The sequence below is a fragment of the Castanea sativa genome, chromosome 12, assembly GCF_040712315.1.
Source record: "Castanea sativa cultivar Marrone di Chiusa Pesio chromosome 12, ASM4071231v1".
Lineage (NCBI taxonomy): Eukaryota > Viridiplantae > Streptophyta > Magnoliopsida > Fagales > Fagaceae > Castanea > Castanea sativa.
Window position 1 is genome coordinate 4,818,061 of NC_134024.1, and position 24,598 is coordinate 4,842,658.

At 33.4% G+C, this 24,598-nt stretch overlaps 2 protein-coding genes across 2 annotated transcripts; both read left to right on the plus strand.

Annotated features, from left to right (window-relative positions):
• Window positions 1-5,004: 5,004 nt before the first annotated feature.
• LOC142619409 (benzyl alcohol O-benzoyltransferase-like) lies at window positions 5,005-9,937 on the plus strand. Its single transcript, XM_075792499.1, has 2 exons — window positions 5,005-5,872; window positions 8,863-9,937. Exons 1-2 carry the CDS (start codon window positions 5,426-5,428, stop codon window positions 9,787-9,789), a joined length of 1,374 nt encoding a protein of 457 aa, XP_075648614.1. The 5' UTR covers window positions 5,005-5,425; the 3' UTR covers window positions 9,790-9,937.
• Window positions 9,938-19,590: 9,653 nt separating this feature from the next.
• LOC142619410 (benzyl alcohol O-benzoyltransferase-like) lies at window positions 19,591-23,802 on the plus strand. The gene is made up of 2 exons (XM_075792500.1): window positions 19,591-20,110; window positions 22,576-23,802. The coding sequence occupies exons 1-2, from the start codon at window positions 19,664-19,666 to the stop codon at window positions 23,506-23,508; spliced, it is 1,380 nt and encodes a 459-aa protein (XP_075648615.1). The 5' UTR covers window positions 19,591-19,663; the 3' UTR covers window positions 23,509-23,802.
• Window positions 23,803-24,598: the final 796 nt, after the last annotated feature.

A 24,598-nucleotide genomic window follows, 5' to 3' on the forward strand; every position in this document is an offset into this window, starting at 1 on the left:
TTGGTTCGGTTTCAAATATATATATATATATATATATATATATATATATATATATATATATTATATATAATAAAAACTATTAAAGGTATTATAATTTTTATCAATATAGCATGACAATGAACGTAATTGCCATCACTTTATCCGTAACCCATTAGTTTACAATTTTATTATTTATTTATATAATAAAATTTGTAATATATATTATATGAGAATCAAGTTTGTAGTAATGCACAATAGAATGTATATTTTAATGGTCAAAAAGAGAACGGATAATATCATTGACCCGTCAATTGGTGGAGTTGGGGTGCAGGCACAGGGCAATTACCAAGAAAATACTAAGAAAGCAGACATTCGTTAATGTTCAAGTGTCACTAAAAAAAATGACTTCCCACTAGGCTGTCTCTTTCATTCATTTAATTTTCCAATGTCACCAAGAAAAAAGAATGACTTCCTTTTTCTTTTTCTTTTTTGATGAAAGAATGACTTCCTTTTAGGTCATCTCTTTAAGTCCTTTTTATATGTATGTTTATAACTTTGGCCAAAATGGAGAATTATTAACTTATTATTGTTTGGCAAAATATGTATGGATTTACTATTATTTGTGAAATAATTAAAAAATAGCATGACAAATTTGAAGGTTGTTTTTTCAAAGAACTCGAGTTATACGACAAACTCAAATTTCACAAACCTGAGTTTAAAAAATATGGTAGATTGTTAAATATTTTACAAATAATAATATATTGCTAAATATTTTACTAAATAGTGATATATGGTCATTTTTACTTATAACTTTATATAACATAAAATATCACATTTTCCAATTGTTTTAGTGTGGTTTTGTACTAAAAATCGTTGACTAGAGACTTAGAAAGAGTGGATCAGATCAGCATCAATTGCCGCTTGGAAAGCGTGGATCCTTCTTTACATTTTCCGGGGATTTTTTCAGCTCAAATTGGAAGATGCTTTAGAAAGAGAGGAAATTGCACTAGAAAGAGCGCATATTTGATGTCCTTATTTTATTTTCAGCCGCCATATCCTTCCAAAAGTTCGCAAGCTACTTATGTAATTTTTAATGTTTTTGTCTTTTTTTGAGGACCATATAGTTCAGTTTGGAATAAAAAATTTAAAATTCTAAGACTACCAACTTTTATCCAAGTATAAGTGATGGAGAGATAACAGTAAGTTTATATAAAAATGATAAATAGTCAATCATAATTCGTCATATAAAATAGTTGCGAAAAATAGTATAGTAAAAGTTGTGGTCTTTTTTCTTAAAAAAAAAAGTTGTGGTCCTAAAATAACTAAATTTGAATTATTATAAAAAATAAATCTATAAGTTGTATGATTTTTGTGAGGGGTGTTAATTATTTAGGTTTTGATTATTCATTTAGGAATAATCGAAAATAGAAGACATTAATTATTGGGTGAGGGAGGAGAGAGTATTTCTATTCTCTTTTTGTAAGGCCATATTTTTTTCCTAATTCCAATAAAAATTTAATAAATGACCCGTGTATATTAAAACCATATGAACTGTCAAAAAGAAAAACCATATGAAAATTATATTACATCAATTGCATTAATTTTAAAAATTGTACCCTAGCATTGATTAATGATTGATAATAATTAATGCAATTGATGTAATATCATTGAAATGTGCACTCCTAACATTTTTTCAAATGTATTGCACAATTTTTATTTTTATTTTTTGGAGAAACCGGACTATTGCACAATTTGTTAACTTGACAACGTTAACAAATTGGGCAATACTTCTCCCCACTTTACAAATTGGGCAATACTTTTCCCCTCTTTACGTGTGTGTGTTAAAATACTTAGGGTATATTTAAATACTGTTTATTTTGTTGAAAACTAAAAACACTGTAACAAAATAATTTTTAAATGTGTGAATAGTACCGTGGGACCCATTTTTAATGAAAAAATTGTTGAAAAAAAAGGTTTGTAGGTCTCGTGAATAGTGCACAGGACCTACTGACAGACACATTCCTGTGAAATATTTTCTGGTCAAAGAGGTAGTGGATCCCATGCATAGTGCACAGGACCCACTGATAGTACTGTGTCCCATGTGAAATGCGAGTCTCAATAAAAAATAAAAATAAAAAGGAAAACACAAACATAGCATGGAGAAACACAATCCAAACGCATACTTAGTATTTAAAAAAAAAAAAAGCAATACTTTGTACATTCAAGGGTGGAACGATGGAGCCAAGGGCAATTGCACCTGTGAAATATTTGCTGGTCAAAGAGGTAGTGGGCCTCGTGCACAATGCACGGGACCCACTGACAGTACTGTGTCTCACGTGAAACGCGGGTCTTAATAAAAAATAAAAATAAAAAGGAAAACGCAAACGCAGCATGGAGAAACGCAATCCAAACGCATACTTAGTATTTTTTTTTAAAAAATTAGGCAATACTTTGTACGTTCAATGGTGGAACGGTGGAGCCAAGGGCAATTGCACCTGTGAAATATTTGCTGGTCAAAGAGGTAGTGGGTCCCGTGCACAGTGCACAGGACCCACTAACAGTACTGTGTCCCACGTGAAACGCGGGTCTCAATAAAAAATGAAAATAAAAAGGAAAACGCAAACGCAGCATGGAGAAACGCTAGGGTTGTCCAAAGACCCGCAGGAACCGACCCACCCGATGCTGCCGACCGAACCCGACCCGCTGCCGACCGAATCGACTGCTCCGACGGTCGGCGATGGTTTTGATTCTCCAAAATCCGAGATCAACGGGTCGGAGATCGGATCTCCTCCTCTTAAATTTGTGAAACCCGATCCGACTGGCCCATCATTTTCCCAGCGAGTTTTGAGATTTTTTTGGGTAGATCCGGCGAGTTTTGAGATTTTTTGGGAAGATTTAAGCTAGATCTAGCCAAGATCTTGCCGAAAATGGCCAAGATCTGGCGAGATCTGGCCGAATTTCTAACGTTTTTCAAAAGAAATTTCGTCGGACTCTGCGTTTTTCAAAATTTTTCTCGTTGGATTCTGCGTTTTTCATATTTTCTTGGCTGGATTCTCGTCGTTTGCAAATAATCAACCCCGACCGAGACCCGACCACTTTCAGGCAAGAACCGTCCGATCCGATCCGATCCGATTTTCTAATTGGTCGGCGGCGGGTCTGAAAATCTAGAACCCGACTTGGTCGGGTCGGTCACGGGTTGGGCACAAACCCGACCCGAACCGACCCATGGACACCCCTAAGAAACACAATCCAAACGCATACTTAGTATTTTTTTTTTAAAAAAATTAGGCAATACTTTGTACATTCAAGGGTGGAACGGTGGAGCCACGGGCAATTGCACTTGTGAAATATTTGCTAGTCAAAGAGGTAGTGAGTCCTGTGCATAGTGCACGGGACCCACTGACAGTATCATGTCTCACGTGAAACGCAAGTCTCAATAAAAAATAAAAAGAAAAAGAAAAACGCAAACGCAACATGGAGAAACGCAATCTAATCGAATACTTAGTATTTTTTTTTTAAAAAAAAATTAGGCAATACTTTGTACATTCAAGGGTGGAACGGTGGAGCCAAGGGCAATTCCACCTTGTCCCCCGTCAAAACTATTTCTTACTTCAATGAAAATGTTACCATTGAAAAGTGTTAAGAGTTCAAATTTTTATGTAATTGTTATTTTTTTTTCATAAAATGAGTGTATAAGTAACAACACTTGGAAATAATTATATACTAAACTTAATAAATTGTTATGGTTTTGAGGTTTTTTTTTATACAGAATAAAAAAAATCTATGGCTTTGAGGTTAAACTTCAAAGTTTTAGATGCATAATGGTTACTATATGGCATAAAAATAAAATTGTTATAATAATCATTTTATGAGTAACAAAAATCTTAAGATTCACCTACTTACTAGAAAATCATTAAATCAGAATTCTTAATAAAATTTGACTTTAAAAAAAATTAAAATACAAATTATTCATATATTTTTTTAAAAATAAAATAACCATTATATAAAATTCAAGTAATAACCATTATTTCTAGTTCTTTGTTAGCTTCTCAAGAGTTTCAACAGATTATTTTTTCATATGTCCGTCGGCAAGACAATAAGTCAGCTCAGTTATTAGTTAAATATGCTTCAGGCATAGATAATTTTTCAGTTTGATTAGAAGAGGAGCCTTGTTTCCTTAACCAAGCTTTGATTCAAGATGTAACTTACTCTTCTTGATTTAATAAAGTTTTCAGTATTTTCAATCCAAAAAAAAAAAAAAAATTTAGTGATAATGATTCAGACTCCCAAATTCTCCTAACTGTACACACAATAAGTAGGTGGGAGAGATTTTCGGAACCACAATGTAAAGCTTGGTCAGACTAATTTTGGCACAGAGAGTGAGCCTTGGGGGTACGGAGTCCACGGACTGCAATAAAGACAACATGCTCCTACTTACGAAAAAGAGAATAGAATTAAAATCAACCACTAAAATAGAAGACATTTATTAAGCGTCATATAGAGTAAAGATCAACCACGAAGCGGCCACCAATAATCCAACCTCTAACAACTACACCATGGTGTCGACCTTTTTGTAAATTAGCAAACACCAAAGCCTTCTCCAATCTCTAATAACTATCTTGGTGTCGACCTTTTCTACATTGTCAACCTTTTCTACATTGTCGACCTTTTTTTCACATTGACAAACACCAAATTCCCTCTCCAATCTCTAACAACTACGGCAACGTATACCTCGAGTTGTAAGTTGTAACCCACAGCAGTTGTGCAAAATAATCTTTTTAAGTATTATATATTTATATATATTCGTCGGCATATAGAAAGAGCCATACACCACACATTTAAAATAAATTTTAAATGCATAAAAATCAAATCCAGACTGGTGTGAAACACGTTGTAATTTGCTTGTCTTTTCTCACCTTCAACAGTGATTCAATGAACCAATTCCCACCTTTACAACCACAACCACATGGTTTCGCTGTGTCTCCGTCAGATACTTCATTAGTGTCCCCTTAGAGGCTGTCTAGTAGATTCCAGTGGTTTTCTGTTCGGAGTTCACATTGTGGTTGCTCAATCGGCCAAACAGTTGGTTGTTGTGAGCCTTGTGAAGGTGTTTGAGCCATAAGCTATGGTCGTCCATTAATTAGTCTAGTCCAATTATATATTGAGTCAATTCGATCACATCACTTTTTTTTTTGCTGAACGGTCACAGCACTTTAAATTACAAAGCACTTTCTCACTCAACTACCAAATAGAATAGTCCGCACTAACATCCAAAAAAAAAAAAGGTGAAGCCTGCTGTGCAGGCCATCCTTTGTTTTTTGAACTTTTGCTATAAATTCTACTCCCAAAAATAATCATAACACACACTACAACAGCAATAACCACTAAAACTAAAACCTACCCATTATTCTTGATACTCTCATCAAACCCACCCTTTCTTCTTGGCATGGCGCCACCAGCCACCGCTCTAGTGTTTACAGTAAGAAGGTGCAAACTTGAACTGGTTGCTCCTGCTAAGCCCACACCCCATGAATTCAAACAACTTTCTGATATTGATGATCAAGAGGGTCTTCGATTTCAAATTCCAGACATACAGTTCTATAAATATGATCCCTCAATGCAAGGTAAAGACCCTGTGAGAGTCATTAGAGAGGCACTTGCAAAAACACTTGTGTTTTACTACCCACTTGCTGGTAGGCTTAGGGAAGGACCTGACCGGAAGCTTGTAGTAGAATGTACTGGTGAGGGTATTGTGTTCATTGAGGCCGATGCTGATGTTACACTTGAACAGTTTGGTGATGCACTTCAACCACCATTTCCATGCTGGGAAGAGCTCCTTTTTGATGTTCCTGGCTCTGGAGAGGTCCTTAATTGCCCATTAGTGCTTGTTCAGGTACATATTTGTTTAAAGAACTCCTAAGATTTTTTTTTTTTTTTTTATGGATTTTGCTAATGTATGATTTAGGTACACACAATAATTAATCGTTTTAAAAAATATTTTTTTAAAAATTGAAAAAGTATTAATAATTTCTTCACTTTTAGAGAAATTTTTTCTAAAAATGGATGGTTTAATATGGCTCTATTTTTACATCTAAGTTGGATCATTGGTTGATCATAACAAGAAAGCAAATTCCCAACATGTTAGGGTACTTTTATATATATAAACACATATTTTCAATTTTTAAACAACATTATACATATTTTTATACACTTTTTTATCCACATGTATTTTAAAAAAAAACTGAAAATTATTAGTTCAACATACGTAGGGATGGGCCCTTAATGTTTCCCAAAGACTGTTGGGAAGATCAGTTTTGCCTGAAAACCACATCATCTCTCGATTCTCTCCTACCAATTTAATGAAACTTTCTAAAAGCATAAAGAGTACATAACTTTTGTCACAACAGTGGACTGCATAAATGGTGAAAAAGAGAAATAGAAAAAGGTGAGTGGAAGTGACTGTTCACTTGTTTCAACCGATCGTTGTTGTTGTTGTTGTTTTTTTTTAAAAAATAATTATAATATGTTGCTAATTTTACTATTTGAACTTAGCCTCTAAACATTTTGTACATGAAAAAGTGTCAAAACGGCATGAATATGCAAAATTTTTGTGACGAATTATAATAAAATTTGTGTACATTTATGTGGCCATTGCATTGCTTAAAATTATGTAAGCAGAACTACTATAAATTATTGAGTGAATTTCCTTGGTTACACAACTTTTTAAAGTGACTTTTTTATTAAGTGCAACTTTTAGTCTTTACTTTTGGGGAGCATGGTTTTGCTGATTCTTTATTTGTTAAAGGTAAAACAAAATTGACAAAATTAAGATATAATTAGGAACTGTTCTTTAGGTTCCATCTTAAAATTTAGCCATGTAACATCTTTTTTAAAGAATAAAAGTATCTTTTTAGTTAAGTGAATTTTAAGAGGGCACCTTAATGAATAGTATCTAAAAATAGATTTAAAAATAAATAAATTAGCTTATTTTCCAAAAGATGAAAAAAAAATTAAACTAAAAACTAAAAAAATACTTCTTTCTAGAAATTTAATTATTAAGCTTGAAGTATTTGTTTCCAATATGTTTAACATAATTTATTATTTTGTGTAAAAATGATATACAACATAATTATCACATAAGATGGGTCCTACAAATAATAATCATAAAACCCACCTCATGTGAGACATATGCATATAACAGCAACTCATAAAGATAGAAGCAAAAGATTTTTTTTTTTTTTGGACATGTTCACTTCATATACCAAATTTGTATTAAAAAAAAAACGACAGTTCTCATCTTATTTGTTTTGCATAATCTAATTTCAAAGCAGTGGTGGTCCATTAACTGGTATGTTTGGACCAGTCATGGTCTTGGAAATTAATAAGAGATGGAATTAGAATTAGTAAAGGATTCCGATTAATCCAATCACTATCAGATAATTAGCCACAACACAATCTGTATGGTTGATTTTATAACTTGTTATCACAACCTAAGATATGGTCTGAGGTTGTCTTTAGAAGAAAATTTTCATCTAAATCCTACTCAGCCCAAAAAAAAAAAAAAGTTATCCAACTCTAAATTTGGACTAACAAAAACAGCCAATTGTGAGTTTTGTGGATGCACTGCCAAAGTGATTAATAGTTGGGCTTAGGTCTGTGACTGGCTTATGGGTTAGGTCTTTGTTATAGAATATTTTGGTGTGCACACATTTTTATTTATTTATTTATCAAGGTATTATTATTTTATCAAGCTGACAGGTATATGTCTCTTTCATAAGAAGGCATCTTGCATTTGGGTATTTGGTGTATGCATATTTTTTCCATAACATTTGGATCTCATATAATGGAATATACATTTTAATAATTCTAGTATCATACATATTTTACCACAACTGTTCTATATGGCAAACTATAAGTAGTTGTCTGTCGCTATCATATAGGCTTACTATTTTTTGTCCATCATTCAAAGTCTACTACTTAAAATAATTAGGTTAAAACGTTTGTAAAAATGTATGGTAGTATAATTATTTGTATACATATACCCCAATAAGATAATTAGTATTATATTCATACATACACACCATTGTCAGACTTTTGCACACACCTGTTGCAATATATTACATGCTTGAAATAATATTCATATTATATAATTTTTATTATATCTGTAAAAAAAAATCTATATTAATTAATTTTAATACTCAACATGCAAGATAACGATGGATAAGCCAAACGTTAAAATTTATCTGATCTATATATGTTCTTAATTTATGTTTTTGTTTTGTTCATTTATTTTACATTTTAATATATATTCCTTTTCATAATTCTCAGTCCTGGTCTAGTGATCCCAAAAGTCCAAAACTAAGTTAGGATCCGTTTAAATACAGTTGAAAACTGAAAATTGAAAACACTGTAGTAAAATAATTTTTAAATATATAAATAGTGTCGTGAGATTTATTTTTAATTAAAAAAAGTTGAAAAGTACACCAGTAATTGCACAGTAATAAACAGTGCGTCATGACTCCTGATTAAAATCTCTACGCAAAAAAAAAAAAATCCCTGCACAAAAAAAAAAAAAAATCTCAAACATAAAAATCTCAAACGCAGGCACCATCCTCTCTATCCAAAACCACCCTTAATATTTTTCCACAAAGTCAATAAAAATCATTCGTGATCCATGCCCGTGAGCAGAGCACTTCAAAAAAGTGGAATGGACAATTCTTCCAAAGACACATCATTAGCATGTAAAATGAATTATGGACGCTACATGTCTTTTTCAATAATGATATTGTACAGATTTGAACTGATTAGTGACGCGCCTCAGGTGCGTGGTCTCATATTACATGTCTTTTTCAATAATGCTATTGTGCTGATTTGAATTCACAGGTTACACGCCTCAAATGCGGTGGTTTCATCTTCGCCCTACGTGTCAATCACACGATGAGTTATGCAGCCGGATCAGTCCAATTCATGGCGGCTGTGGGCGAGATAGCACGTGGTGCAAGCTCCCCATCCATTTTACCAGTATGGCAAAGACATCTCCTTAACGCGCGTGACCCACCACGTGTAAAATTCGCACACCGTGAGTATGACGAAGTTGCTGATACAAAGGGTACACTTATTCCACTTGACGACATGTTGCACAAGTCCTTCTTCTTTGTACCCACCGAAGTTTCTGCACTTCGAAAATTTGTGCCACACCACCTAGGCAAATGCTCTACATTCGAGTTACTCACGGCCTGTCTTTGGCGTTGTCGAACCATAGCTATCAAACCCGACCCGAACGAGGAGGTCCGCATTATTTGCGTAGTTGACGCACGTTCGAAATTTAACCCTCCTTTACCAATTGGTTATTATGGTAATGGCTTTGCATTTCCAGTGGCCATTACAACTACTGAGAAACTATGTAAAAATCCACTGAGTTACGCTTTGGAATTGGTAAAGAAAGCGAAGAACGAGGTAAATGAAGAGTACATGCGATCGTTGGCTAATATGTTGGTGACTAGGGGTAGGCCCCACTTCACTGTGGTGAGGGCCTACCTTGTGTCAGATTTGACACGTGCCGGGTTTAAAGATGTGGATTTTGGGTGGGGCAAACCGGTTTATGGTGGGGCAGCCAAAGGTGGGGTTGGGGCTATTCCTGGTGTGGCTAGCTTTTTAATTCCATTCAAGAACAATATGGGAGAAGATGGGATTGTTGTCCCAATTTGCTTGCCAGCTCCAGCTATGGAAATATTCGTAAAGGAGTTGGATGGGTTATTGAAGGGCCAGCCAGAGATTGGCAATTCCAAGTTTATTGTTTCTAGCCTATAAAATGTAAATCCAATTTATCATTGCTTCTTGTGCGAGACAGAGAGAGACTCAACGTGATCAGTGTACGAAAACATGCATTACTGTGTGTGTTGGGCTCTTTTGTAAAAATTAATAAATAAATAAAAGTGATTGTGGTTTCCGGTTTAAATGAAGAGTTTTTTTTTTAAATAACTACTATTTTTATAAATGGATAAATAAATAAATAAAAATTGTGATTTTTTTTCTTTTATAGCAAATTTGGCACTAAAGTTATTGTGGACAAATAAGGTGACAACAATATAATATTTCAAAGTGAAAAACAAATCGAGATAGTGTGGGTGTATATACTGATATATATATATATATATATATATATATATATATATATATATATATATATTATTTAAATTCAATCTCATGAATCCATATGAAATTTATGAAAGAGACTCAACTTGGAAAATTTCAATTACCCATTTAAATTGTTCACCATGCCACTAATTCGTAGTTTCTCCCACACACATTAAAAATCAACGTGTGACAATGTAGTACTAATTGATTATCATCACTAATAAGACTTTCAAAAGGATTTATGCAATCAATTAAGAAACTCACACATATATTTATATAGATGACTTCATCTCATTTGTTAGAGAGGACTACATTAGCAGTCCTGCCAATGTAAATAATAATTTCTCTCATAGTTGCATAATTTCGAATACTAAAAATTATACCTTAGATTCCTCAATTAATCACTGGACAATTTCTCTCCACCATTTTTATCTCAACTCTCAAGAGTCAAGACACCCTTAATTGTACCAAACCAGTACTCGGTTAGAAACTTTTTCATTGGGCTGAGGGTGGTCCATTTAAAAATGAATTAAAAAAATCAAACAAAGAAAAATCTCTTAGATGATGTGGATAAGCTTAAGAAATATATGGCTAACTCAGATAATAAAGTGGCGTTCATCATCACTTTAACTTTTATCATTTTTAGTAATTCTTTTTGGAAGTATATAAGTTTATAAAGAACTCTGCTCTTTCTATCCATTATCATCAACAAATTCAAGTGCAATTAATAAATAAGCGTTTTCATAACAAATATCACATTCTCTATGTCCTTTTTTTATATATAAATAAACGACCACTTGCCCATATATATATATATATATATATATATATATATATATATATATATATATATATATATATATATATATTACAATAAGTCCATAAAAAATTGGAATATTGAATAAAATACATTGTTGCATAATTCATATTATTCTAATAAATCTTCGAACACTATAAAAAAGAATGAAATGAGCATGCATGCATGTTCCTGCAAAAAGAGTAACACCTGCGCACAATAAAAAATAATGAAATGGAATTTGGGAACAATGGATTTTGCATTAGGGGGAATAATGTAATTTCAACCCCTATGATTTCCTGCCCTTGATATTTAACCTATGGGCTTTGAGTCTGTGACGCCCCCATAAGTTTAAAGACGGCATATTTGTAAGAGTCTACAGCGGCAACGCTAACTCCTGCCAGAGTTTGATAGTTTCCTTGTGGAAGAAAAAAAAATGTGCGACTTTTCTTAAGTTTGTTTGTCCCTCGTTTTCCATGTGAAAAACATACTTGATTTTTGATCTTTCATCTTTTGCACGTGGAAATTAAAGCATATGATTCCGTGTATACTCCACACACATACATACATACATACATACATACATACATAGATATATATGTATGTATGTATGTATGTATATAGTGCATATTTGAAAAGTCAAAAGACGGTAAAAATAAACAAGAGATTCAAGAGGTGGAAGAAAAAGTCTTCTTGCTGGTGATGCCAACTTCTCCTTAGCCCATCCGGAAAGTTGTTTGTTTCTTTGAAGTAACTCACTCCATTTAGAAGTACTTTTTCTGAATTATAAGTGCATAATATTGTACATCTTTTTTTATAATACAATGATATAGGAGTAGGAATCTAAACCCTAGTTCCCCTACTAAAGGAGGGTAGACAATGTGTTCTTTTTTAATTTGATGATTTTAATGAAGTCTCTATTTCTTAAGCATCGATTTCAACATACAAACAAGTAAATTAAGAAATATTAGGAACATCACATTTTTCATAATTTTTTTCCCCAACTACTTATATGGTTTTTTGTGAAAAATTGGTTGGTCTTTATTTGAATCTATCATTAACACTACTATTATTACGTACCAATTACAATAAAACATATCATTGGTGTGAAAAATGTGATGACATTAATTTTATTGCTTGAAAATTTGAAATTCCATATTGTTGGCTAAAGATACGAAATAACTCGTCTTTTAGTCTTTGCCAAAATAAATTAGGTGTCCATGTAAGATAGTGATGTCCACGATTGGCAAGCATAATTTGTGGATAGAAGGTACAAGAAATCTGTTAATCCTGCCAAATCAGTGCGATCAAATGACATATGTTTAAAAATATAGATACTAAAATAAAACATTTAAAATGATGAAGATAATTTTGTTACATGTAACAAAGGATGAGGACTAAATTTTTTGTTAAACCAATAATTTATAATATAAAATATATATCCAAGATAAATGGCAACAGAGACAAATCCATGAAATGTTACATTAGGACCAGCAGGTGGCACTCTTATATAAAATGTGTCACTTGTAGTGGTTGGGAGTTCAGGTATATGATACCCAACCAAAACACCTTATTCATGGTCCGTTTGGGTTGAGTGGGAAGGAGGGAAAGTAGAGTAGAATTTGCTTAAAATTAGCTTATTTTCAGCTAACTCTACTCTACTCTCCTCCGCTCCCCCCTCAATCCAAACAGACCCTTAGTCTAATACATATTTAGTGAAACGATGATCTAAATGTCGTTTCTCTTATCAAACCTGAAACATGGTCGTCTCTATTTTTAGTTTATATTATTACTGTAGGGTACAGGAATTCCAGTAAATTAATTGCGCCACGTGTCATACTCATGGCTGAGAGAGGCCATTATCCTGCCGAGGAGGCCACGCTCTCAGACTGTAAGGTCACGTCAATAACACGTTATCAGAGTAGGTCGTACTGTAGAGAAAGAGCTTTAGGGAAAGGGCTAGCACTGACATTACTGAAGGGTTGGTGGCTGCCACCACATTTAATGCATCCCATCAAACCTCTTGGCTGCATTTATGTAAAGAAGACCCCTGAACAATGTTGCCTTAGCTACCGCAGCTCACAAGGGGTGAGAGAAGGCGTATGATGGGACAGACACTCAAGTAGTGACTTGGATAATCAACAAATAGAGGGCTAAAATCATCGAAGGGGAGATATATAATGTAAGGGATTCTCCAGAGGAGAGGGGGAAAAACTGGAAGAAAACACTATAGAAGTAAGAACTAGACTTATAATCAACTTCAATAAGAAGATATATAGAAAATTCAATTTCTCGGATTGTGTCAAGGACGATTTACTTTGAGCATAACCATTTTTTTCTTGTTTACTTATCATTTGGGCTCATTACCAATATTCATTAAAGCCTAATTTTCTAGCTCACTCTCTCAAAATTCATTCTATTGGGCTTTTTGGGCCAAGTTGGACCAAAATCTTTTTCCCTTTGGGTAACGGTCTCAAATTGTGTCTGTAAGGACTAGATTTGGTTCCCAATCCTAAAGGGAAAAGGATTCTAGTCCAAAAGGCCCAATACAATAAATTTGTAGAGAGTGGACTAAACAAAACCAAACTCTAATGAATCATACAGTACTTACAGTGAGCCCAGATGAAAAGAAAACAAAAATGAAACTGTTTTGCACAAAATGAACCGTCCTCGGCACAATCTAAGGAGACTGAATCTTATATATATATATATATATATATATATATATATATATATATATATATATATATATATATATATATATATACCTCTTTTGAATTTGGTTACAAGTCCAGCTCTCAATGCTACTGTTAAGGACATATTTTATGTAGTTGACTAATCCTTTGACAAAACGCACTTTAGTTGTATTTGGGTAAATCTAGGATGTGTTTAATACTTCAAAGAACATGTTGTTCAAGTCTAGTATTAAAGCCATGAAGATTGAACCAAGAAACAAGTGAAGAAAATGTGTTTACTATTGCTGGACACCTGCGGATAGCTGCTGGACACCTACTGGACAGCTGCTCGACAGATAGCTATTTATCGAGATTTAATAAGGCTCAACAGATGCTATCTATCGAGGTTACGGAAATCAGAATTTTCAAATCTAATTTTTGGGTCAGGCTTTTGTATTTGTGTAGGGTTTTTTTTTTACAACCCTAGGCATATATAAGGCTTATTTTAAAATCCGTCACATATGAGAATAGAAGGAGAACATATGCAAAAAGTGACCGAAGCCTTATTCTCTAAAAAAGAAGCTACTATGTGTTTACGCCTTAGGGTTTTGTAACCAAGTGCTTCTTGATCCTCATTGTTGATGAAGTGAAGAACTTTGCAACCAACATCTTCTTCTTTAGTTGATGATTAAAGTCGCGTACTAGAATCCGCACAATTGGTTAGTTACATACTGGGATTCGTGAATCAAAGAGTAGCGTTTATATATTGAAGAGTTCAGAGGTTCTGAAGTGGTAAAAGGTTTCTACTGTGAGTTCATCTACAGGGATTGTAGGGTCTAGGGACAAAGGTTTTGTACTAGATCTGAAACTTCTCTTCACTATAGTGGATTGCTTTTAGGGAAGGTTTCCCCCTAGGTTTTTTTACTGTGAAACTGGTTGGTTTCATTGATTTTCTCAGGTTATCATATCTTGTTTTATTTTTTTTTCTGCTGCACTTTATTTGTGACATGATATTGATGTTTGTTTGTTTTAACAAGTTCTATGCATAATAAATCTAATTAACAACTTGGATTTAAAACTTGTTAATTTTATCAACCGGGGACTAAATTTCCCAACAGCTACAATGGTTTTTCTTCCTCTTTCACGAATTATATACCCCCTTGTAAGGGGCTTCCTTCTTCATTATATATCCCTCTCTTTTTCATCTCCATCATCCACGTGCAAATCAAGTTGTTGGTCTTGATACCTATTCCATTAGCACCTTCCTAAAGTCTTTGGAATGAGCTGTAAGGCTGCTTACTACTGTTCAGTTATCACTTTCACATTAATGCAGCCAGAGGATTAGCTACAGAGCATTCAATGCGGTGATAGTAGCTTTCTTTTAGATATTTATCAGCTTCCCTTCATTTCATGCTTCCATGACGTTTATTCTTATCAATGGAATCTTTGGAATGTCACCCTTGAGGGCAGACCAATCCTTCTCACCTTTGCTTTACTTAGCCGAGGAGGCATTCCTCCTTATACTATTTTCCACAACCCTCGTAGCTATAATTTGTCCGTGGCGTTCTATCTTTTACGTCTTTTTTATTGTGTACATGTCCTCAGACCACTAAGTGTCCTCGGATAAGGCCCACGGTCCAACATATTCTCCTGGGCCTCTTATCCCTATAACGTCCTTACAATTACTATAATTTAATACATTCAATTCACAAGAATGTCCAATAAAATTATTTATATTGGATGATTAATTTTTTTTAATAAAGAAGATTTAATTTAATAAAAATTTATTTTGTGTAAGGATGATTTATTAATTTTAATTTTTTTATAAAAGGTTAGGAAATATTATTTTAATTAATTTAAACTAACGTATATTTACATTGTTTGTAATTTTAAACACCAAATTTAAAAATATACATTAGAATCTTTATGTATAAGAAAAATATAGGATATGTTTGGTAACTATTTTTTCCCTTATTTTCTATTTTCAAAAAAAAATTTTATTTCGAGACTAAAAAACTTATTTGGTAACTCAAAAATGGACAAAAAAACAAAAATTGTTATCAAAACTCAATTTATAAAGGAAACTAAAAACATGCAAAAGACTATTTTTAGTTTCTAATTTTCAAAACTCAATTAAAACATACATTTAATTTAATGAATTTGTCTTATTTAATGAATTAGCATTAGAGTTCAAATTCTAGTAATAACATATTTTAGTATTTTCTATTTTTTTTTTCAAAAAACTAATTTTTTTATTTCAACTAATCAAACATGTTTTTTATTTAAAAAATACAAGAAAATTATTTTTTCTTTATATTCTCAAAAACAAAATTTTGAAAACAGAAAATAAAAACTGTTACCAAACATAACCATAGGTTTTCAAATGTTTACACAACTAAAACTCAAAGATTCTAATTTAGGCTGTGTTTGGTTGGGTGTAAAATATTTTCCGGGTGTAAAATAATTTCAGGTGAAAATATTTTCGGAAAAGGAAAATATTTTTAGGTGTTTGGTTGTATTTTAAAAAATACTTTGGAAAATATTTCAGGTGTTTGGTTGTAATCTTGAAAATATTATAAAAAATACATATTTTACTTGATGCTCACATTTTCTCAGCTTCCAAACAAATATATAACATCATTTTTCAGCAAGGAAACACAAAAGAAGCAAAACCCGAAAAAAAAAATCATAAAATTCGGGAGAGAAGAAGGAAGAGAGAGAGAGAGAGGCAAGATCACGATTGCGAAGGCGGCGTGATCGCGATCGCGAGATCGCAAAGCGGCGCGATTGCGAAGAGAGAGAGGCGAGATTGCGAAGAGAGAGATGCAAGATCGTGATTGCGAATAGAGAGAGGCGAGATCGTGATCGTGCGATCGCGACGGCAGAGCGATCGAGAAGGTAGCGCCGGTGCTGGGTGCGATCTTGCCAGCACGTCTGGGGTTGGGGCACGATCTCCTTAACTCTCTCTACTCTCTTCTTCTTCTTCTTCTTCTTCTTCTTCTCTCTCTCTCTCTCTCTCTCTCTCTCTCTCTCTCTCTCTCTCTCTCTCTCTCTCTCTCTCTCTCTCTCTCTCTCTCTCTCTCTCTCTCTGCGCGTCTGAGTCCGAAAATGGTTTGAAGTGAAAATTTTCACTTCAAACCATTTTTGGGCCGAACCCATTATTTTTACGATCAACAGAAATGCTTTTCTAGAAAATTCTATTTTTCATGCGCAATCAAATACACGGTGAGGTGTAAAATGATTTATTGAAATGGTTTGAAGCCAAAATAAGCGCAGCCTTAATATTGTTGTATGGGAAAATTGAACCAATCTCTCATGAGATGCACTAAAACTACATTAATTTCCATCATTTTTTAAATTTTATCTTAAATAAATACTACTCTAACTTAATCTATGTATGTGTAAAGCTTATTCTTAGATATTTAAACTTTGATCATTGTCCCTCATACTTCACAAACATTTATATTTGTGATGCGTGGTAGTTATTTCTATCATTGTTTCAAATTGTACACAATCTCTCATAACACAATTAAACTCAGTAATGGATTCTCAAAAAACTCGGTAATGGAAATGGTCAGATTTACGTTTAACCCTCACTTCAAAATTGAAAATCCCATTGTAATTGGAGAAAATGAGAGACTTTTATTTTCTGGAAAACGAAAGAGAAAATGAAGATATGTTAAGGAAGGGTCAATAGTCAAAATCTGAACTTGGGAAAGTCACAAAGTGAAAAAGAGAGGACATTGGAATTTGGATTAGAGATGGATAATGGAGCAAACAAACTTTGACTTGCCTACAAACTTTGACTTGCATGCAGACCAGCTCAATTGGGAAGCTCAATTGCTTAAGGCTTTTAAATAACAGAAGGTCTCCACTTGTAAAAAAAAAATTATATATATAATATATTTATTTACATGTGTTAATTTAAAAAAATTTATGTACTTTTATTGACTAATAAAATGTATTAAAAATGCTTTATCTTAAAATGCAGTAGATTTAGTCATAGGATGATAGGATTGCAGGCTGAAGTGCACAGGTTGCACAAGACATTGGAATTTGGATTAGAGATGGATAATGGAGCAAACAAACTTTGACTTGCCTACAAACTTTGACTTGCATGCAGATCAGCTCGACTTGTAAAAAAAAAATTATATATTTAATATATTTATTTACATGTGTTAATTTAAAAAAATTTGTGTACTTTTATTAGATAATAAAATGTATTAAAAATGCTTTATTATATCTTAAAATGCAGTAGATTTAGTCATAGGATGATAGGAGTGCAGGCTGAAGTGCACAGGTTGCACAGTGTGCAACTGTACAGTACAGCCCACAGTTACACCTTATAAAACAACCCGGTTTATCATTTTTTTTTTAATTTTTAATTTGAACCCAATTTCTCATACTCTTTTGGCTAAAAATTGCAAAAAATAAAATTTATTATTGTTATAGATACTGTTCAAAATTATTTGGCAAAATGAGGAGAGAGACTGAATTTCGGCAACTGCATTTCCGAAATTGCAAGAAAAAGTAGAATGTGTCAAGGGAGAGAGAAAATTGAATTTCGGTAATGACATTACCGAAATTCTTGTCTTGCCCTGCCTACCCATGAAGGGCTCAAAATACTGAAATGGAAAACCAATTGTGGCAATGGCATTGCCGAAAATAGGAGGAAAAAAAAAAAAAAAAGAATTGTGGCAACCAAGTTGCCGAAAATGGAGGGGAAAAAAAAAGATGCTACGTCCACAATATTTTTCACAATAAATTACAGGTGGTTAGTTGTTATTGGTTCAAATTTGAACCTAATACTAAGATAACTTTTTTGCTCTAATAATAACAATAAGTAACAACTTGTCATTTATAATTTGTTGTAAAAATATTGTGAAAATGTTGTGAACGTATCATTTCTAAAAAAAATCGTGGAGCCAAAATAGAAGGAAAAGAAAAAAAAAAAAGAAAAAAGAAAAGTGGCAATGTGGCAATGCCATTGCCGAAATAGAGGGAATTCTTTAATTCCCTCTATTTCGGCAATGGCATTGCCACATTGCCATTTTTTTTTTCTTTCTTTTCCTTCTATTTCGGCTCCACAATTTTTTTTAAAATGATACGTTCACAACATTTTCACAATATTTTTACAACAAATTATAAATGACAAATTGTTACTTATTGTTATTATTGGAGCAAAAAAGTTATCTTAGTGTTAGGTTCAAATTTGAACCAATAACAACTAACCACCTGTAATTTATTGTGAAAAATGTTGTGGATGTAGAATTATTTTCCCCCCTCCATTTTCGGCAACTTGGTTGCCACAATTCTTTTTTTTTTTTTCCTCCCATTTTCGGCAATGCTATTGCCACAATTGGTTTTTCATTTCAGCATTTTGGCCACTTCACGGGCAGGCTCGCGAGTAAGGGCAGGACAAGAATTTCGGTAATCTCATTACCGAAATTCAATTTTCCTCTCTCCCCTGACACATTCTACTTTTTCTTGCAATTTTGGCAATACCGTTGCCGAAATTCAATCTCTCTCCTCATTTTGCTAAATAACTTTGAACAGTATCTATAACATTAATAAACTCCGTTTTTTACAATTTTTAGCCAAAAGACTCCAATTTCTCACCTTATCTATTATTATACCAATTTTACATCTTAAAAGTAAAAAAAAAATTAAAAAATTAAAAAATTAAAAAATATATATAATATTTGATTAATATTTAAATATAAAAAAGTCCTACTTAAATTTTTTGCAAAAAAGACCTTCAAAATTGTTGAACTGGACCAGTTGCATGTCACAAATTGCTAATTGCAAACGACCGTTGTTAATGGTGTGGAAAATTGGATTTGGATTAGTTTGGTCTTTACTAAATAGTTTGACAAGTCTGATCAAATTGTTGACAATGCATTATTCTTCAAAAGAGTACGTAATAGGTATTTCCAGAGCACGTAATCGGTAGCACTATATACGAGAAAGAAAATCGCAATTCTCTTCATCTCTGGCTATAAATTCTACTTTGAAATATCAATCAATACACACAGTACAACCACTAAGTCTAAGCTCCCCAACTTTCTTAGTTGGCATGGCACCAACACCAACCTCTCTAGTGTTCAAAGTACGAAGGTGTAAACCAGAACTGGTTGCTCCTGCTAAGCCCACACCCCACGAATTTAAACAACTTTCTGATATTGATGATCAAGAGGGTCTTCGATTTCAAATCCCACTCATACAATTTTATAAATATGATCCCTTAATGAAAGGTAGAGACCCTGTGAGAGTCATTAGAGAGGCACTTGCAAAAACACTTGTGTTTTACTACCCATTTGCTGGTAGGCTTAGGGAAGGACCTGGCCGAAAACTTGTAGTAGAATGTACTGGTGAGGGCATCATCTTTATTGAGGCTGATGCTGATGTTACACTTGAACAGTTTGGTGATTCACTTCAACCCCCATTTCCATGTTGGGAGGAGCTCCTCTTTGATGTTCCTGGCTCTGGAGGGATCCTTAATTGCCCATTATTGCTTATTCAGGTACATATACTGCTCATTCTAGTCATAAATATCATTGTAGGGTCATAATTTACCTTACCTTGATGAATAATTTTGCGTGTTTAGGATCAAATTAAACAACTTATAATTTAAAGTTTAAGTAGAGTTTTTTAAAAATAAAAATATTATATATATATATATAAAACATTTAAAATTTATTCTTCTTACTGTTTGAGAAGAACTATTACTAATTAAGTTTATGTATTTGAGTTTTACTAATATCTATTTTTAAATTGATAATACGACTCTTCAACTTAAAGAATAGAACAATAGAACCTAGTTTATTAAAATCAATAATGACCTTAATAAATAATAAAATTACACAATACAGTCAATATATCCAAACAAAGACTTAAACATATAACTATTTTTTGTTAACTGAGCTACAATGTTCTTAACATACAAAAATGTCTTTAGCACGTAATTCAATAAATTAATACTAACAAAAATAAGATTAATTTTAAGTAGAGAATTAAATATCATGATTCAACAGTTGAATTATAAAAAAGATTAAATTTATTTTGTCTTTATAAAGGAGTTCTATGTAAGGCGAAGAGGGCTAAAATCTAATTCCCAATTTTGTGAGAGAGAGAGAGAGAGAGAGATTGTTTGTTGTACAGCCGAACTAAAATTTTGGGGCCATTCTCTCATAGGGGGCCTTAGGTGATGCCTAATTGCCATAGCCTAAGAATCAGCCCTGTAATGAAACTAATAATATGACTATACAAGAACTTGAACTTAGTCTTTCTATTTTTTACCTATTCCTAATTTTTATTAAGACCACATATATATATATATATATATATATATATATGAGTTTAAATTACATCTAGTTTAACTCTAAACAATATTACACTAATAAATAAATTATTATTGAATTTATATTTTGAAAAAATTACCGTTGAACTGCATGTTTTATATGATCATAATATGCATGTTAATTTTTCATGTCAATCAGATTTTATTTATCGTTCGATTCATAAACTCATATTTTATGTATTAATTGAAACTACAAAAATTTGAATTTAAACAGTTGATTGATTATAATATGGTTATTGATCTTTGATTACCTTGAATTTGTAAGCATGCAGAATATACCAAAATAATGCAATCCAAAAATAGATTTGTCAAAATTTGCATCTGACTAAAAAATATTGATTAGTGTAATATTAGTTAAAGTTATACCATGTGCAATTTGAACCCAGCTCCATAAAATTCGATAGGAGAAATTTGATCCTAAATGTCTCCCTTATGAAAAAAAAAAAAAAAAAAAAAACTTTGTTTGATAAAATGAGCTCCACATCCTTCAAATATTTGAACTCTTGTAGGAAAATAAGAAGAAAAATTGGTCGTTTGCAAGTGTAGTAGGCTAATAGGAAACAGAAGAATAGCAAGAATGTATGTAAGCCATATCACACGAAACTTGGAATTACGAAGCTTCATTGGTTTCAAGCAGAGGTGAAATATTGGTGCAAGGCAAAGAGAGATATAGAGTATTATGTTTAGTAGCAAGAATGAGACTTTTAACAGGGGTCCGTTATGGTATGAACAATTTTTATTTTATTTATAATGAAAATTATTATTATTATTATTATTATTATTATTTTTGCTGCTAGGTCTGACTTTGCATTCCATCAAGACAAAGTTTTGCTTTTGTATTCACTGTCCTCGTGTAAAACAATGCCGTTTGTCACGTTCCTCCACACACCAAAAAGCAATTATAATACTTTAACTGATTCGTTAATGATAAATTATAGTAGTAAATTTGTGATAAAGTAGAAGCTGAACCAAAAAAAGAAAAAACAAACAAACAAACAAACGTGGTTGGCATTGTATGTTGTTTTGATCGTAAACACGCGAAATTATTCATCCAGGTTAGGTAAATTATAAATTCTACTCCAAAAAACATCATAAACTTCCTCATTATTTTTAATACTCTCATTAAACCCCTTTCTTCTCGGCATGGCACCACCAGCCACCTCTCTAGTGTTCACAGTAAGAAGGTGCAAACCAAAACTAGTTGGCAGGGTGAGAGTCATTAGACATTTGCACAAACACTAGTTTTTTACTACCCATTTGCTGGTAGGCTTACGGAAGGGCTTGGACGGAAGCTTGTAGTAGAAAAGAATGTATTGGTGAGGCTGTCATGTTTATTGAGGCCATGCACTTCACCCTCCATTCCCAATGCCGGTGTTCCTGGCTCTAGATGGAAAATTATTGGTAGTTTGGTACCTTGTTCTCTTGAAGATGGAAAATGCTAACCTTTGCAAGTAATAGATATGATTGATGGATGTCAAACAACATGACAAATGAAAGATACAGTTGCCATTTTATAATTGGTGGCACATGCATTTAAAGGATACATAGTACAATTACAATATATCTCTACCATCATTATTTATTAATTACATAAACCGATTATCATGTTGCTCGGTGATGATTGGCAGGTGACACGTCTCAAGTGTGAAGGTTTCATCTTCGCCCTTCGCCTCAACCACACGATGAGTGATGCCCCAGGAGTGGTGCAATTCATGATGGCCGTGGGAGAGATAGCACGTGGTGCAAGTGCTCCATCCATCTTACCCGTGTGGCAGAGACATCTCCTTCAAGCAAGGGACCCACCTCATGTGACATGCACACACCGAGAGTACGACGAAATAGTTGCGGACACCATTACTTCAATCCCAGTTGATGACAACATGGCCCACTGTACCGTTTTCTTTGGCCCCACTGAGGTGTCCACACTCAGGAGATTCATGCCACATCACTTGAAACAATGCTCCACCTTCGAGTTGCTCACCGCATGCATCTGGCGTTGTCGTACCATAGCTCTCCATACAAAACCCCATGAAGTGGTTCGTGTGTTGTGTATTGTCAACGCACGTGCTAAATTCGACCCTCCTTTACCCACTGGTTATTATGGCAACGTTTTTGCATTCTCTGTGGCACTCACAACTGCAGGGAAGCTTTGTGAGAATCCATTGGGTTATGCTGTGGAATTGGTGAAGAAGGCGAAGGACAACGTAACAGAGGAGTACATGCGATCAGTTTCTGATCTTATGGTGATTAAGGGTCGACCCCACTTCTATGGGGTGGGGTCGTACGTTGTGTCAAATGTGACCCGTGCTAGATTTGGAGAGGTGGACTATGGGTGGGGTAAATCAGTTTATGGTGGGCCAGTCAAGGGTGAGGTGGGGGCCATCCCCGGAGTGTCATGCTTTCAAATTCCTGGTAAGAATAGTAAAGGAGAGAATGGGATAATGGTGCCAATTTCTATGCCAGTCCAAGCCATGGAAAGATTCCTAAAGCAGTTGGATTGCTTGTTAAAGGACCAGCATGTTACTGATAAGAAATCCAAGTTTATTGTCTCTAGCTTGTGAGCCCAATTTACCAAGTGTTGATAAAGTTTGAATTTTATATTGTAGTAGAATAGTGTTTAGGGAAAAATCTACTGCACACAAAGTGTATAAAAGTGCAAAAATATACTAAAAACATAACTTTAAGTCACGTTTTTAGTGTATTTGGGCAGTGTGTATTTGTACACACAGTATGTAATAAGCACTGCCCTAGTTTTTATAGGGAGTACCGAGTAGTTATTTTCAACTTTAAATTCAAATTTTTATTAGTTTTTGGTATTTGTTAATTAAGGTTAGACCCTTTTAAAGTCTTCAAAACTGATTTACAAATGACTGATGTGACTCGAAAGCTAGAGTGTGGGATACCCAGTGCAATGACTGAATAAAGATAGGCAGTATGCATGTTTTGAGTTGAGTGTGACTGTGTGAGAAGCTAAAAATGCAATTGACTGAATGAAAATATATCAAATACGTATGTATTATATCTTATGCATTATTACTGCATATATTTAATTTACCCAAAAAAAGGTATTGAACTTTTCATCAAGTTTAAACTGCTTCGTGATAGATACTGGCATGATTGTCATCATGTCATGTGATTAGGATATTCTGCACCACCAGATCACAAGGGATAAACCATAAAATTTGGAGAGTGTGTGATCCAAGCTAGAAAGTTTTTACTCCTGCGCGCCTTCAAACCTGTGCCTATTAGCAGTATTTGTATGGGCAAAAAAATATGATTGCCTTCATGTAATGATCTGTACCTAAGGTAAAAAATTGCAGAAATTTGAGAGGGCTTGTGACAAGATCGAGAACAATGAGGGTGCTTTAATACAGCAGAACTCTATTTCATACACACATGGAAAATGCTAGAGTTACAGACAAATTGCCGATGTGATAAATAGTTATTAGTAAATAAAAAAATTAATGTTAGTGGTAGACCCAGAAGAAAAACAGTAAAAATTTACCGCAACAACAGTTTATAAAAATATTGTAAAAAAATTTGTGCATGTAGCATTAATTACTCATATATAATTGCAGAACTCAAATGGTAATTACAACTTACTGGTTTTAGTTTGGCCCTAATACACTTTATTTCTACAAACTTTTTATT